At 40.6% G+C, this 14,399-nt stretch overlaps 1 protein-coding gene across 1 annotated transcript in view; it reads right to left on the bottom strand.

Moving 5' to 3' along the window:
* Positions 1-14,399, bottom strand: part of adad1 (adenosine deaminase domain containing 1) — a 63,694-nt gene that overhangs the window by 13,782 nt on the left and 35,513 nt on the right. The window contains exons 5-9 of the mRNA XM_033016756.1: positions 12,691-12,780; positions 10,703-10,828; positions 6,030-6,156; positions 2,200-2,367; positions 1,423-1,655 (exon numbers count right to left, since the gene is read on the bottom strand). Of these exons, the coding sequence (XP_032872647.1) occupies positions 1,423-1,655; positions 2,200-2,367; positions 6,030-6,156; positions 10,703-10,828; positions 12,691-12,780 (744 nt within the window). The remainder of the gene's footprint in view (positions 1-1,422; positions 1,656-2,199; positions 2,368-6,029; positions 6,157-10,702; positions 10,829-12,690; positions 12,781-14,399) is intronic.

The following is a 14,399-nucleotide window of genomic DNA, read 5'->3' on the forward strand; positions in this document are numbered from 1 at the left end:
ACATGTTTCCTGCCTCTAGCGTGTCCAAACCCTCAACAATCTTATATCTTTCAATGAGATCTCCTCTCATCCTTCTAGACTGTGTACAAGCCCAGCTGCTTCATTCTCTCAGCAGATGACAATCCCGCCATCCCGGGAATTAACGTTGTAAACCTACGCTGCACTCCTTCAATATCAAGAATGTCCTTCCTCAAATTAGGGGAGCAAAACTGCACACAATACTCCAGGTGTGGTCTCACTAGGGCTCTGTACAACTGCAGAAGAACCTCTTTGCTCCTATATTCGATTCCTCTTGTTATAAAGGCCAACATGCCATTCGCTTTCTGCACTGCCTACTATACCTGCATGCTTACTTTCATAGACTGATATACAAGGACACCCAGATCCCATCTTACTTCCTCATGTCAGCACTCTACCCCCAAAACCATGTGCCCTAATTTTGCCCACTAATCTCCTATGTGGGACCTTATCAAATGCTTTTTGAAAGTCCAGGTACACTACATCCACTGGCTCTCCCTTGTCCATTTTCCTAGTTACATCTTCAAAAAATTTCAGAAGATTAGTCAAGCATGATTTCCCCTTCGTAAATCCATGCTGACTCGGACCGATCCTGTTACTGCTATCCAAATGTTTGCTATCTCATCTTTTATAATTGACTCCAGCATCTTCCCCACCACCGATGTCAGGCTAACTGGTCTATAATTCCCTGTTTTCTCTCTCTCCCGCCTTTCTTAAAAAGTGGGATAACTCTTATATAGGTGAGTGGTAGCCCTTCTTCAGACTGATGTGTGTGTGGGGGGGGGGTTGGAAACAGAACCTTGCAAATTAACTTTTGGCTCACATGTTTCAGTTTGTTAACTAAAGTGAAACAAACAAACAATTCCAGGTCCCAGCCTACATTCCAGACCACCAGTGTTTCCAACAATAACTAGAATCCCAGCATAAGCTCCCAGTATCTCATAGATAACCTTGTGGATGTCAACACCAAATCCATGGATAATGAGAACTCAGTGTACTTGCAAGTCAGATGTCGAAGCATTGGGATTTTTAAATGATAGGATAATGGATTATTGGGGTTTTACTGTACAGTCCTGGCTAGCGCATGGAACAGACTTGGCTGGACAGTATGATCGGAGACCCACAGAGCTATTCTAATGCTTAGGCCTAATTAACACACTCCAGGAATAACAACTGCCAAAGAGAGATGCCAGACGAGAACTAGTTGAGTATGGTAGGTACTGCTGCAAGGGACCCAAACTAATGGAAATTAAATTATATTTAATTTAAAAAATATGATCAGTGGCAATATATTTCAATAGGCTGAATTTTAAAAAGGTTACATTAGATGTTCGTAATACACAATTTAAAAATAAGCATATTAGCAGAATATCAACCTCCTATGGATTGAAGCATGAAACTTACCAAGAAGAATGCTGCTAATATAAATGGGCTCAATGAAGTGACAAAGTAATGCTCCTTGAATTCCAAGCACCTCCCAACGAGTCAGCTTGTCACTGGCAGACATGCTACAAATTCTAGCACCAGTTACTTCAGCACTGCAATGACTTGTTGAATACACTTTTCCATCCAAAATAACATGAAGTTCCATTTCTTTATTTGTATGATATGTTGATATTGAATGAGGAGCCAAATGCCTGTGCATATAAAAACATAGCATATTATTAATACAAGTAAAAATAATGCAATTAATGTAAAATAAGGCGAGCCAGTAACCTTATAGGAAATAAAGGAAAAAAGATTGACCAAATTGAGTGCAAATAATAACTGGATTAAGAAATCAAGTCGCATGGGGCTGAGGTGGAGAATGAACGAGGTCCAGATTTTGCTGTCATTGGCAAGCATTGCAGCAACAGAAACTTCTGGAAATTGGGTGAAGGAATTGTTGAGGTCAAGATCAGGATTAGCAAAAAGATTTGCCATATTGTAACAAGATCAAATGCCAGTTTCTGCCAAACTGAAATCTTTTATTGGCCGCGCACTCTTGAAACTTGCTGGGTTGATTAGAAAGTAAATTAAAATGTGTATTACATACTATGTGATAATTTAGAAAAACTGATGGTCTGGCTCAAAGTCCTGAGCATGACGAATTAACAGAGTTTTACTGTGACAATGAAACTATATCATATACAACTTAATAAGATTTTATTAATTTGATACATCCTTGCCATGGCCACTTACAGCTGTTTAATCTGAGCAGCCCCCTTTGGCAGCTGATTCAAATAGAGATGAAAGTTTGTACGATCCTTAACAATGAGAACGTTTCTTCCAGAATCGTTGCAAAAAATGGACTGGCTCACCACATCAGGATTTTTGTTGTAGAACATTAGGAGATGTCTGTAGAGATACCTGAAAATTGCATAAGTATACATGAAACAATGACTTTCACCAACACAACAAACTCTAATGCAATTGTTCTATGCTTGGACCCCATGTAAGAAAATATTTAAATGTGAATGCACCATTAGAAATCACATCAAGTAGTGTCTTGAGGAAATACTTTAATATTTTAGTGGATGGACAAGATGAGGTGAAAAGCTGCAGATGTAACATTGTTATTTGAGAAAGGAGAGTTGGGAGGGATGGAAGGATCAGTTCTCCAAGTACTTGCATAAGGAAGCAGGAAAATGTAGTCTTTCAGGTGCAACTATTTGGGTGCTGCAGGGACGGTGGTGGAGTCTCGGCTATTTACAACCAGAGATAATTCCATAGTGGAAACAAATGCGTATATTAGATTCAAACATGTCAACAATGCAAGGATCAAACAGTAAATATGATATAATAGAATACAGGCAGGTTAAGCGGTTAAGCAAAAAAAAAAAAAAATGTATTAGTAATGTATTAACAAGTCATTAATAGATACAGAAAAGTAAAGCAGCAAATACAGGAATAGACTGTAAAATAAACAGAAATATCTTCTGGGTAAAATTAATATTTAACAGATAATAAGATAGGTTTGAACCAAGTGGCAACCACAATGGGAAGCTATTTATAGAGACAGAGGGCATGACTAAGACAGTAAATTAGTAATCTATGTGTCTCCACCAAGGAAGATGATGACGCTATCAGAGTCTAAGAGATAGTTGAGGTACACAATAGGCTAGATGGAAAGATGCACAAGTTTACAATGCAATACATTCTATATTGTTGAGAGAAGGATGGAAATCGCAGTGGTAATAACCATAGTCGTTGGATGATCCAAAGATTCAGAGAGTAGTCTCAGAGGATAGGAGACTTGAATGTCACACATTTAATCAAAAACAAAAGTCAATTTAACTTTAGTGTTTAGGAACATAAAGAATCAATAATCTGGGATGGTGGGGTGGGAGACAGTGGAGATATTCCTCTGGTCATGAATTAATAAATGGACATTTATCAGGGATTGGAAGAAGACAAATTGCATTGGAGACAAATGGATGGAGTTTTAGTGAAATGACTGAGGGATTGTTGAGGATGATGGACAAGGTACATGGATGGGAAAGGTTTGGAGGATTGTGTCAAATGCAGCCCTTCGACCCTACTCGTCCATGCTGACCAAAATGCCCCATTTTCGCTGGTCCCATTTGGCTGCGTTGGCCCATATCCCTCTAAACCTTTTCTATCCATGTATCTGTCCAAAAGTCTTTTAAATTGTGTTATTGTGCCTCAACGTAGCTCACCCAGAGTAAAAAAATCGACCCTCAGGTTTTTATTACATTTTGCCCCTCACCTAAAAAATGTCCTCTTGTTTTGATTCCCTTACCCTGAGTAAATGAATCTGTAAATCTATCTTATCTATTCCCCTCATGATTTTATACACCTCTATAAGGTCACCCCTCAGCCTCCTGTGCTCCAAGGAATAAAGTCCTAGCCTGTTCAACATTCCATAGTAGCTCAGCTCCTCAAGTCCTGGCAACATCCACGTAAATCGTCTCGGCCCACTTCAAGCTGCTTTCTTCTAGGCTTCGTATTGCAGGGTGACCGAAAATGAACGTAGTACTCCAAGTGTGACTTCACCAACATCTTGTACAAGTGTAACATAATGTCCCAACTATGTGTGGAAAGGAATTGCAGATGCTGGTTTATACTGAAGATAGACACAAAGTGACATCCAGTCACAATTTCTACACTCAAGACACAAATGCTGGAGTAACTCAGCGGGTCAGGCAGCATCTCTGGAGAAAATGGATAGCTGGCATTTCAGGTCAGGATCCTTCTTCATATTGTGGGGGAGGAGGTGGGATAGAAGAATGACCCATCTCCATCTCCATGGCCACCCCCCACCCCCTACTATCAGTCTGAAGGGTCCTGACCCAAAACAACACCTATTCATTCTCTTCGGAGATACTGCCTGACCCGATGCGCTAATCCAGCATTTTGTATCTATCTTCGATATAAATCAGCAGCTGCAGTTCCTTTTAGTTACATCCACGGTACGAGTTCAATCCAAGAGCACTCCCGAGTTTAAAAAAAATCAAACTCGTGGTAACATCTGATGAACCCGTTTACTTGGATTATTTCCATAGATGATGCAGTGTTTCTAGCATCCTCCCCAAGGCCTTACCATTGGCCATTACAAAACGATCAGAACACTTGTTTGGATGATATTGGGTGAAGTATGAACATTAGCCAGGATATACCAATGGAGAATTCCCTGCTAAAGAATCTAATTGGACAGCATATAAAAAGGCACTTCAGCCCATCACATTTATTCTAACCATCAAGTCTATCTATACTAATTCCATATCCCTCCATGCTCTGCTCCTTCAGTACCTATTAATATTCGGACCAGATTAAATGTCCCTACTGTTCCTGTCTTCGCCACCTCCTGATTGTGGACTTTAGAAGAGGAAGGCAGAGGATCCACAAATCTGTCTTCATCAGCCGGACGGTGGTGGAGAGTGCCAATAAATTCCTGGATATAGATATCTCAGAAAATCTATCCCGGACCCAGCACATTGATGTAATCATAAAGAAAACCCATCAACGCCTCTACTTCCTCGGAAGATTGAGGAGATGCGGTGTATTGACGAACATTCTCTGGAATGCTACAGGTGTACGGTAGAGAGCATATTGACTGGTTGCAACTCGGCCTGGTTTGGCAACTCAAACGCCCAGAAACAAAGGAGATTACAAAGTAGTGGACACTTCATGGGAAGTGACCTCTCCACCATTGAAGGGATCTATAAGAGGCGCTGTCTCTAAAAGGCAGTCAGCAACATCAAGGACCCACATTGGGAAAAAGGTGTTGGAGTCTGAAAACTGTAATGTCCATGTTCAGGAACAGCTTCTTCCCAACAACCATCAAGCTATTGAACACTATGAATTCCAACTTAACGCCAAACTTCAATCTAACTGAATTGCACGACGAACTTTGTTTTCTTTTTTGTACTATATATTTTTTTAATTTATTGACCTCTATTGTATGTTTGTTGTGTTATCTATTGACTACTGTTTACACATACCTGTTGTGCTGTTGCAAGAAGAAATGTCATTGTTCCTTTGCGGGACATAAGACTTGACATTCCAGTTACAAACTGTGTATAAAATTTACTCATTGGATCTCCTCCTATTTACCCGAACCCATTGCCCACTCGTTTTAGATAAGCTTACCATGGGAAACATTGGCTATCTATTCTGTTTGTGCCTCTCAATTTTATACACCTCTATCATGGCTACTTCTTGGCTTCCTTCACTCCAAAAAAAATACATTTAGCCTATCCAATCTCTCCTGATAATTGAAGCTCACCAATTCAGGTAACAACCTTGCAAACCTGATCTGCACCCTCTCTAGCTCAGCAAACTGACTACACTGCAATCACTGAATTGGGCCAAAAGGTTATGAAAATTTTTATAATACAATAACTTTTTTCTTTTTAGTCTTATGTGGCTGTCATCTATGATGACACACCCACAATTTATTTTATCCATAGTTGTGGAGCACCATCTTTACCTTCTATATGACATCCAATTTAATAAGTGTTTGCAGCCTTATACATCTAATAATAAATTTACAATTTTGTATCCTTTACCTCAACAGAGAGCGTCTTGCGGTGACCACAGCATGGGAATCGTGAACAATTCGGCCTTCAGAATACAAGGGATCATTACAGTTCTTCTCTCCTGTTCCAATTGCAATGACTTCACAAGACTGCCCATCTGAATTAAAAAAATTAAGTAACATTTTCCATAAAATTAGCTCTAAAGAACATATAGCACAAAACTAGCTATTAGACCAACATTTCTTACTGTGATTGTGATTTGTTGCTATGAATCACCTCCCATCTCGATTTGACTAATCCTTATCAGTTTGCATTTCTAATAGTCCTTTAACCTCACAGTTTGAATTGGACTTCATAGACTAAGTGGTTATTCATTCACTCCATATCAATCCAACAACCCCACCAAAATTACTTTATCCCAGGCATGCCTTATAATTTTTGGCTGCTACGGCCAGTGTATTGGGTTCAAGAACTAGCTAACTGGAAACAAATTGGTGTAATGGTCGGATGCAGAGATGGTGGAAAGTTGTTTTTCAGACGAGATGTTGTGCCTATCTAATCCTTTTAGAGAGCTAGACCCGTTGTTATTTGTTATTATTTAAATGATTTGGATGAGAATGTACACGACAAGGTTAGTTAGGTTGAATATGGCAGTAAAATGGGAGGTATTGTAGACAGTGAAGGTCGTTGTCAGATATTGCCACGGGATCTTGATCAGCTAGGTACATGGGCCAAGAAATTACCAAGGGGGATCTATTCAGAGAAGAGCAAGCTGTTGCATTTTGGGAAGTCAAATCAGGGTAAGACTTTCACAGTGAACAGTAGGGCCCTGAGGAGTATTGTAGAATAAAGCGACCTAGAAGTACATACTTCCCTGAAAGCAATGTCACAGGTAGACAGAATGATGAAGTAGTCATTTGGCATGTTGCTGTCATCAGTCAGGGCATTGAGTACAGGGGTTGGATCTTATGTTGCAGTTATATAAGACATTGGATCAGCTACACTTGGGGTAATGTGTACTGTTTCAGTTAACTTGCTACAAGAAAAACAATATTAAACTGGAATGGGTGCAATGATTTACAAGAATGTTGCTAGGAGTCAAAATGCTGAGTTAGAGGGAAAGAATGGGCAGGCTTAGACTTGTGAGAGGGGAAAGATTTAAAACAGACCTGAGGGGTAATCTCTTCTTACAGGGATGGCGATTTCTTCACAGAATTCTGCAATATGAATATTGACTCAAAGCACAGAATTCAGGCAATAATGATATGATAATAAATTTCAGTGAGATTAGACAAAGCAAAAATGGGTTTCAGGAGGAGAAATTATACTTGACAAACCTACTGCATCCTTGAGCATGTAACTGGTTGAATAGATGAGGAAAACCAGCAGATGTGGCATATTTTCATAAAGCATCAAACAACAAAATCTGTAGGATGACCAGTAAAATACTGGAATTAACTAAAAATTGGTTGACGGATTGAGAGAGGAAATTTTTCTTTTGGGTGGCAAGTGGTGACTGATAACGCAGGGATCATCAGTTATACACTTATAAGGACATATGCTGACAAATGCTCATCTAACTTGTTCCATTTGTCAGTATTGGCCCATATCCCTATAAACCTTTTCTATCCGTTTATCTGCCAAATGTTTTTAAAATGTTGTTATTGTACTGGTCTCAACTACTTTCTCTGTATGAAGAAATCACAATCCCTGTATGAAGGGGTTACCCCTCAGGTCTGTTTTAAGTCTTTCCCATCTCACAATACCAATACCAATATCAAAGCATTTTCCCCAACTACTGTAAATCTCTGCCACCCTATTCAGACATCCTGATGGTTAGGCATTTGGGTCACCAGGATCCTATTTCACATGTTCTCTCGAAACTCAACAGGATCCTGGTTAATAATTTTATGGGTTACTTTTAGAAATAACATCAAGTCTATGCTGGTTCGGAACCACTAAAATCCTGGCTATGCTGGATTAAGAGTTTTACTGTACTGACGTTAGTCTAACTGGTCCATGGTTCTCATTTTTGGTTGTAGATGCCTTCAGGATTGAAACAGTCCATTCTGCCCAACACATCCATGCCAACCCTTCCATATTAACGCCATCATCTAGTACTTGGTCCATACCCTCTTTGCCAAATAATCAAATGCTTGTCTAGATACTTAAATGCAGTCAACATTCCAGCTTCAACCACAACCTCAGAGTACATGAGGATGGTCACTCTCATATCCTCTCTCCAAACCGTTCCCCACCTTCCCCATAATCTATACTTTCTGGTTTTATCTATCTGTGACATGGGGAAGTTTCCTGCATTCTACCTTATCTATACCTCTCATAATTATATACATCTCATTCATATACATCTCAATGTCCATTGCTCCAAGGAGAATAGATTTAGCTCCATCCCAGGTAACATGACATCCGGTGGCGTTGTTACTGGCTGCCTCCACCTTCAGTCTGGTATCTTTTTTACTTTTTGTTATGTTTAAAGTATGTTCTTTAGTCTTTTTTTTTGTATTTTATGTGGGGGAAGGGGGTATGGTAAGGGGGAAACCGTCCTTCAATCACTTACTGGCGAGGATGCGACTATTATCCGAGTCGCTTTCTCGCCCTCCCTCCTCATGGCCTACCAGCTGGTTTGGCGCAGCCTTTCCTGCCGGGGATCGGATCAGAGCTTCAGCAGCGGCAACACTTCGCGGAGCGGGCGAGGCCTTATCTGGGATCACCGTTTGAAGCTCCGGAATGTTGGGCCTGCTGCATCGACATCGCGGAGCTATGGTTCGTGGAGCTCCCAACGCGGGCTGCACTGACCAACATCGCGGAGTCCTGGGACCCTTTGTCGGGGGTCGCCAGTGTGAATCTCCGACCAGCTCGACCTGTGGACATCGGGAGCCGCGAACTCCGGTGGGAGGTGGCCGATCCAGAGGACCAGGCAGCTGAGGATGTTCTCCCGTTCGACGCCGGGGTTCCATTGTTCCCGGAGAGAGGGCCTGAACATCGGGCCGCCCTTAGAGGCGACTGCGGAGGGCTCTGGAGGCCCCAAACACGGGTGAACATTGGGGAACATCAGCGAGGAGGTTGACTGAACTTTGGTTCCTTCCCTCACAGTGGGGAACTTTGGTGCCGCTGTGGGGACATTTGTGTTGTGGACTACTGTGTTCTGTGTTTTTTTTATTTGTATGACTGTAAGGAAAATAGCATTTTGTTGTCTCTTAATTGAAGACAATGACAATAAATTGAATCCAAATCCTAAAATGTGTCTTTTTACAATACTGCACACAAAAATGTGGCAAATGGAATCAAATTTCAAATTCCTTCAAAACAGTTGACAAGCACTTTATTGGGTTCATGACTAACATAGTATCAACAACAAATATAAGAAAAGATAGCATATTGATGGCAAGTTTCTGAAAATGGCATCAGAATACACAAATACATTTTGTGTAACGGTTATTGCGTGGTATCCACCAGTGACCTGGTTGGCACAGTAAGTGCACGTATTTCTTATTCCTTTCTATGTTTATGAATACCACATGGAACAATAAAATTGCAAACACCGTTTCCACTTCATTCACCGGATAATTTAGTAGAATACTGCATCCATCTGAGTGGACACCGCAACGCGCTTTACACAAACGTTCTTTGCGGTGGACACTAAAAGGTTTGGTGTCCCAGAAAACGAACGTTACATTATTAGCGAGAACCAAGCATTTTCACCAATGCAACCTGAACGGTACATTACCTTCTGGATTTGAGCTTTCGATGGCCGATGATTCGTCAGATCGTTTGATTTGGGCTGATTTTATTGTAAGTAAAATGTCTCCGTAACGGTCGTTGCGGAGCTTCCCAAAGTTGACACGAAGGAATGAAGTTAGCGACTTGGTCCATACGACAGGTAAACAAGGGACAGTGTGTTTCCAAATTGAAGATTGGCTCAGTTTCTTAGTTTTGATGACCGATTTATGTCCGATTTAAAAAAAAATTAATTTAAAAAAGTCGGAAAATATATCGTAAACGGTCGTTGCGTTTTTTAACACCAATATGTTTTTGATATATTAAATTGGAAAATAAGAAAAAATAATTAACTCACTCAAAGATCGCTACTACCAAAGGATACCTCATTGGGTGTTTGAAAAGCATTATATGTTTGGAGCCTCTGTGGTTTAACTTACGGACGTACCAACCCCGATAACGGTTGTTGTGACAATGGACACCAAGCACAACGACGGTTACAGGATCTTTACTGTACTGTATTACCTTCATGTTACTATATTTCCCTTGATCATTATCAAAATGTATATGTGTGAGGGGCCATATGAAGTTTATTTATGAATTAAAAATATTCATGGCTAAATGTTTTTAACATCACACTTTGTGCCCAAAATGGTGGGAAAAGTATGAAAATGTGTCTGTTATGATAAAGTTTTTTGACTTTCAGTCTTGAAGTTATCTAATTTATAAGGTTTCACATGATGGGTAGAATTTTGATAAGAACAGTGTATTGGTGAAAAAAAGTGAATACTAATCTTGTTCGTCAAATACTCTCCAGTATTGTAAAAATACATATATTGGTAAATTTCACCTGCACCCTTTCCAGCAGTATCACATCCATCTTATAGTATGGTGACCATTGCTATTATAGTTATGATGATATTTCTGGGAAGAAATCTTTGCAAGCTTCTTTGCACTATACTTACGTCTTTCAACCACAAAAGCAGCCAAAGATGTACTACAGTTCTGATATTCAGGCAGGTTAGCAGTCAGCTTGTTAAATACGTCTCTGCAGGCTATGGATACAGCTTTGTAATAGGGATTTCTTCCTTCTGGGGGATGTTAAAAATAAACTGATTTAAATTAGATATTTCATTATCAAACTGAATATTACTATTTCTATGAAAAAAACCACACACACAAATTTATGCAGAGGGAAAATGCAAAATATGTTCTAAAAAATCATTTGGAGGATATAAAAGGTACTATTTCCTTGTATTTATATTTCCCAAATCATTGTCAAGACTTCTAATAACTATAATTAAATATGCTGGTGAAAGATTCTTACCATTTCCATTTTCTCTCTCCCCCTCATTGTTTTATACAATTCTTTCATTGCTCACTCTCTTCCACTCCAAGAAAAACAACTCAACCAAACCCATCTCTCTTTTAACTGGAATGCTATGATTCATGCAACATCCTGGCAAATCTCCTTTGTACTCTTCCCAGCACGTTCATATCTTTCATACAGCATAGCTGCCAGGTCATGACGTCCCAGCTATTCATAGCTGACGAGAGTAAAGAACGCAGATGCCTGCTTCACCACCTAATTTACATGAGCTGCCACTTTGAGATCTATGGACCTTGGTTATGATCCCTCTACTCTACAGCATCTCCGAATGCCCTATCATTGACATATATAATTGATGTATCCTAACATCACTTGGCATTCCAAATTCTCAGCTGGTCAGAATCATGCTGTAGCCTAAATCAATTCATTCTCCCCATCACAGAACACCACATACTTCATTAGCCAACACTATGAATTATACCTCCCAAGTTCACACAAGTCACTAATGTACATCACAAACATCAAGGGTCCTGGCGCCTAATTTTGTGATACCATTACTTAGAGATCCATTCAGAAAAGTAATTTTTAAATTAAATCGATCATGCTATGCATTATTTCGTCCCAACAGACATGAACACAAGGATAACACCAAGTGATAAAGCTTGATAATCCTTATAACTCTTAAATTTAGGTGGACATTTTTTGACATTGACATTCCAGTTGATAATGTGGTTTAGCTTTCTTTGGTAGAAAACTATTTATAGGTGACCAATGCTGGACTTCAAACTGATTTTACAGTATTCATTCTTAAAATTATGAGGAGTCTTTATTTAAGTATGTAATGATTAATACAATCCCATGAATTGGATTATAAAGCATTGCCTTTTGATTCTCGAGCAGCACTTTGACGACGCTCCGGTTAATGCAACTGTCCCACAAACAAAATGTATCTGCATTCTCTCACAATTCTGTCATTTTATCTCTGGACTTTGTCCAACCATCTCCCTATCAAAAAAATCTTATCAGTGTTAGCCTATTATCTGCTAGGCTTTGACCTGTCCCTCCTCTCTTCCATCTCCCCTTACATTTAGTCTGAAGATGGGTAGTGACCTGAAACGTCACCATTCCATGTTCCCCTGAGATGCTGCCTGACTCACTGAGTTACTCCAGCACTGTCTTCTTTTATAAAACAGCATCTGCAGTTCCTTGTTTCTGTACCTCACATCTGAATCTCATCTCCACACAGGAAGTGAATCTCTCATTTAACCCTTACAGTGCCCGGATTGGATCTCATTTTGCTGTGTCAGATGCAATGAAATGGTGTATTAAAAGAAATGACATAACACTTACAGCACCGTATAAATCCACCTGAACCCTCCAATTCACACTGCCTTGAAGATGAAGCGATCAAGCAATCCACACTTCTTCACCCTCTCCCCTAGCTCTGCAAACACTTTCATTTCAGAATATTCATTTAAGAGCGAACCAATTTTTGGCCAACAGAATCCACATGGTGTTTTAGTGAGTGTATATAACGTTTGGATGTCAACCTAATATGAAAGCATGTACTATTCTGCTCAAACTATATTTATCAAGAGCTATGGGAAGTAACTATATTCTTACCATTACCCAGCTTTGATGGGTGATTTCTTGAAGGCAGACTTTGTGCAGCTATTACTCTACGTTCATCAGATATTGCAGCAGGACATGAAGCTGAAAACAAGCATTGAAATGTTTCTTGTGAACAGCAGGTTTATCAATAAAATCAACACCATCACAACATGGATACAGATGTTCCAGTACGCCCACCCCTACAATCCGGACAAAATTATGAGAGCTCAGTTGAAGTTTCCTCGCGGCCACATATGGCATTGCAGGTGGCGAGTGATCTTCCGGTCATATCCCCTCTGTCACTGTAGAATTAACTATGCTCTCAAACTTCTCTCCTAACTGTTTCGTAAAGACAAGCCTTGTTTTAACGACCCCCATATAACAGATGTTGGACATAGCAGACGGATCTGCTGACGCATCCCCGACTCATACTGTCTCCCTGGCAGTTTAGAGCTCCACTTGCGGCCCTACTCTCGACTCACAAGGTGCACCAGCCAGCCCTTCTTCACCCACCGAAATGACAAAAAGTGCTGGAGCAATTCAGCAGGTCAGGATCTCTGGAGAATGCGAATAGGTGACATCGGGACCCTACCTCAGAGTGATTCAGTCGGCTGAGTAAATCCATCATTTGTGGCGTTTCACTTTAAAACTCCACCAGCAAGCCCTTCTTCACCGGTTTACACACCTGTTGTTGCGGCTCACGTTGTAGCCCCTGGCAGGCCGCGCTTTCAACAGCCTGGCCCCAACGACTGAACGCGCTTGGACACCGTGGGTCTCCCTCTCCACCCATCTGCTGCCGCTTCCGAGGTAGAGTATGTCAGTGACTCTGGGGGAGGAAGCGGTGGCGACCAGAACAAAGCACTGTTGCCAGAAGCTACAATGTGAGCTGCAACAACAACCGTGTGAACCAGTGAAGAAGGGCTCGCTGGTGCGCTTTGCAAGTCAGAAGTGGGGTCAAAAGGAGAGCTCCAAATGGCTTGGAAAATGGTGGGAACTGGGGATGGGTCAGCAGGTCATTCCATTTGCATTCAGTTTACATTTGATATTTGTTTCTAAGTTTCTGACATTCCATGATGCTTTCGAGAGCAGGAGGAGTGTCATTAGCAGGCCAAGGTGTATTGCCATTTCATTATCACGTGACCTCTGATGGACCAGATAAATGAATAATCCAGAAGGGCTCTGGAACCGATAAAAAAAGTGTTCAACCTGTAGCTGCATTTCCTAATTTTTCTGGTACTGTCTGCCCTTAATAACGCATTGAATATCAACCCAGAGATCCAATACAAGAAATAAAATTGAAGAGGTTCTTTTCTTCCAGACATCACAGGCAATAAATACTGTAACTTCTCCCTTGCCATCAAAACCGGACTTAACTTAACTTGCCGTCAAGTTAATCATCACTAGTTCCACCTGCCCATGCTTGGCCCATGTGCCTCTTAACCAATCTTATCCATGTACCTGTTCAAATGTCTCTTGAACGTTATAATAGTGCCTGCCTCAACTACCTTCTCTAGCAGCTCATTCCATATACCCACCACTCTTTGTGGAAAAAAAACGTACCGCTCAGTTTCCTATTCTTTCAGGTCTTTCCCCCTTCACCTTATACCCATGTCCTCTTATTCTTGATTCCCTTACTCTGGGCAAAGGACTCCGTACATTTACCCGATCTATTCCTCTCATCTTGTACACCTCTATAAAATGACCCCTCATCCTCCTACAAG

This window comes from Amblyraja radiata, chromosome 1, assembly GCF_010909765.2.
Source record: "Amblyraja radiata isolate CabotCenter1 chromosome 1, sAmbRad1.1.pri, whole genome shotgun sequence".
In the NCBI taxonomy this organism is placed as follows: domain Eukaryota; kingdom Metazoa; phylum Chordata; class Chondrichthyes; order Rajiformes; family Rajidae; genus Amblyraja; species Amblyraja radiata.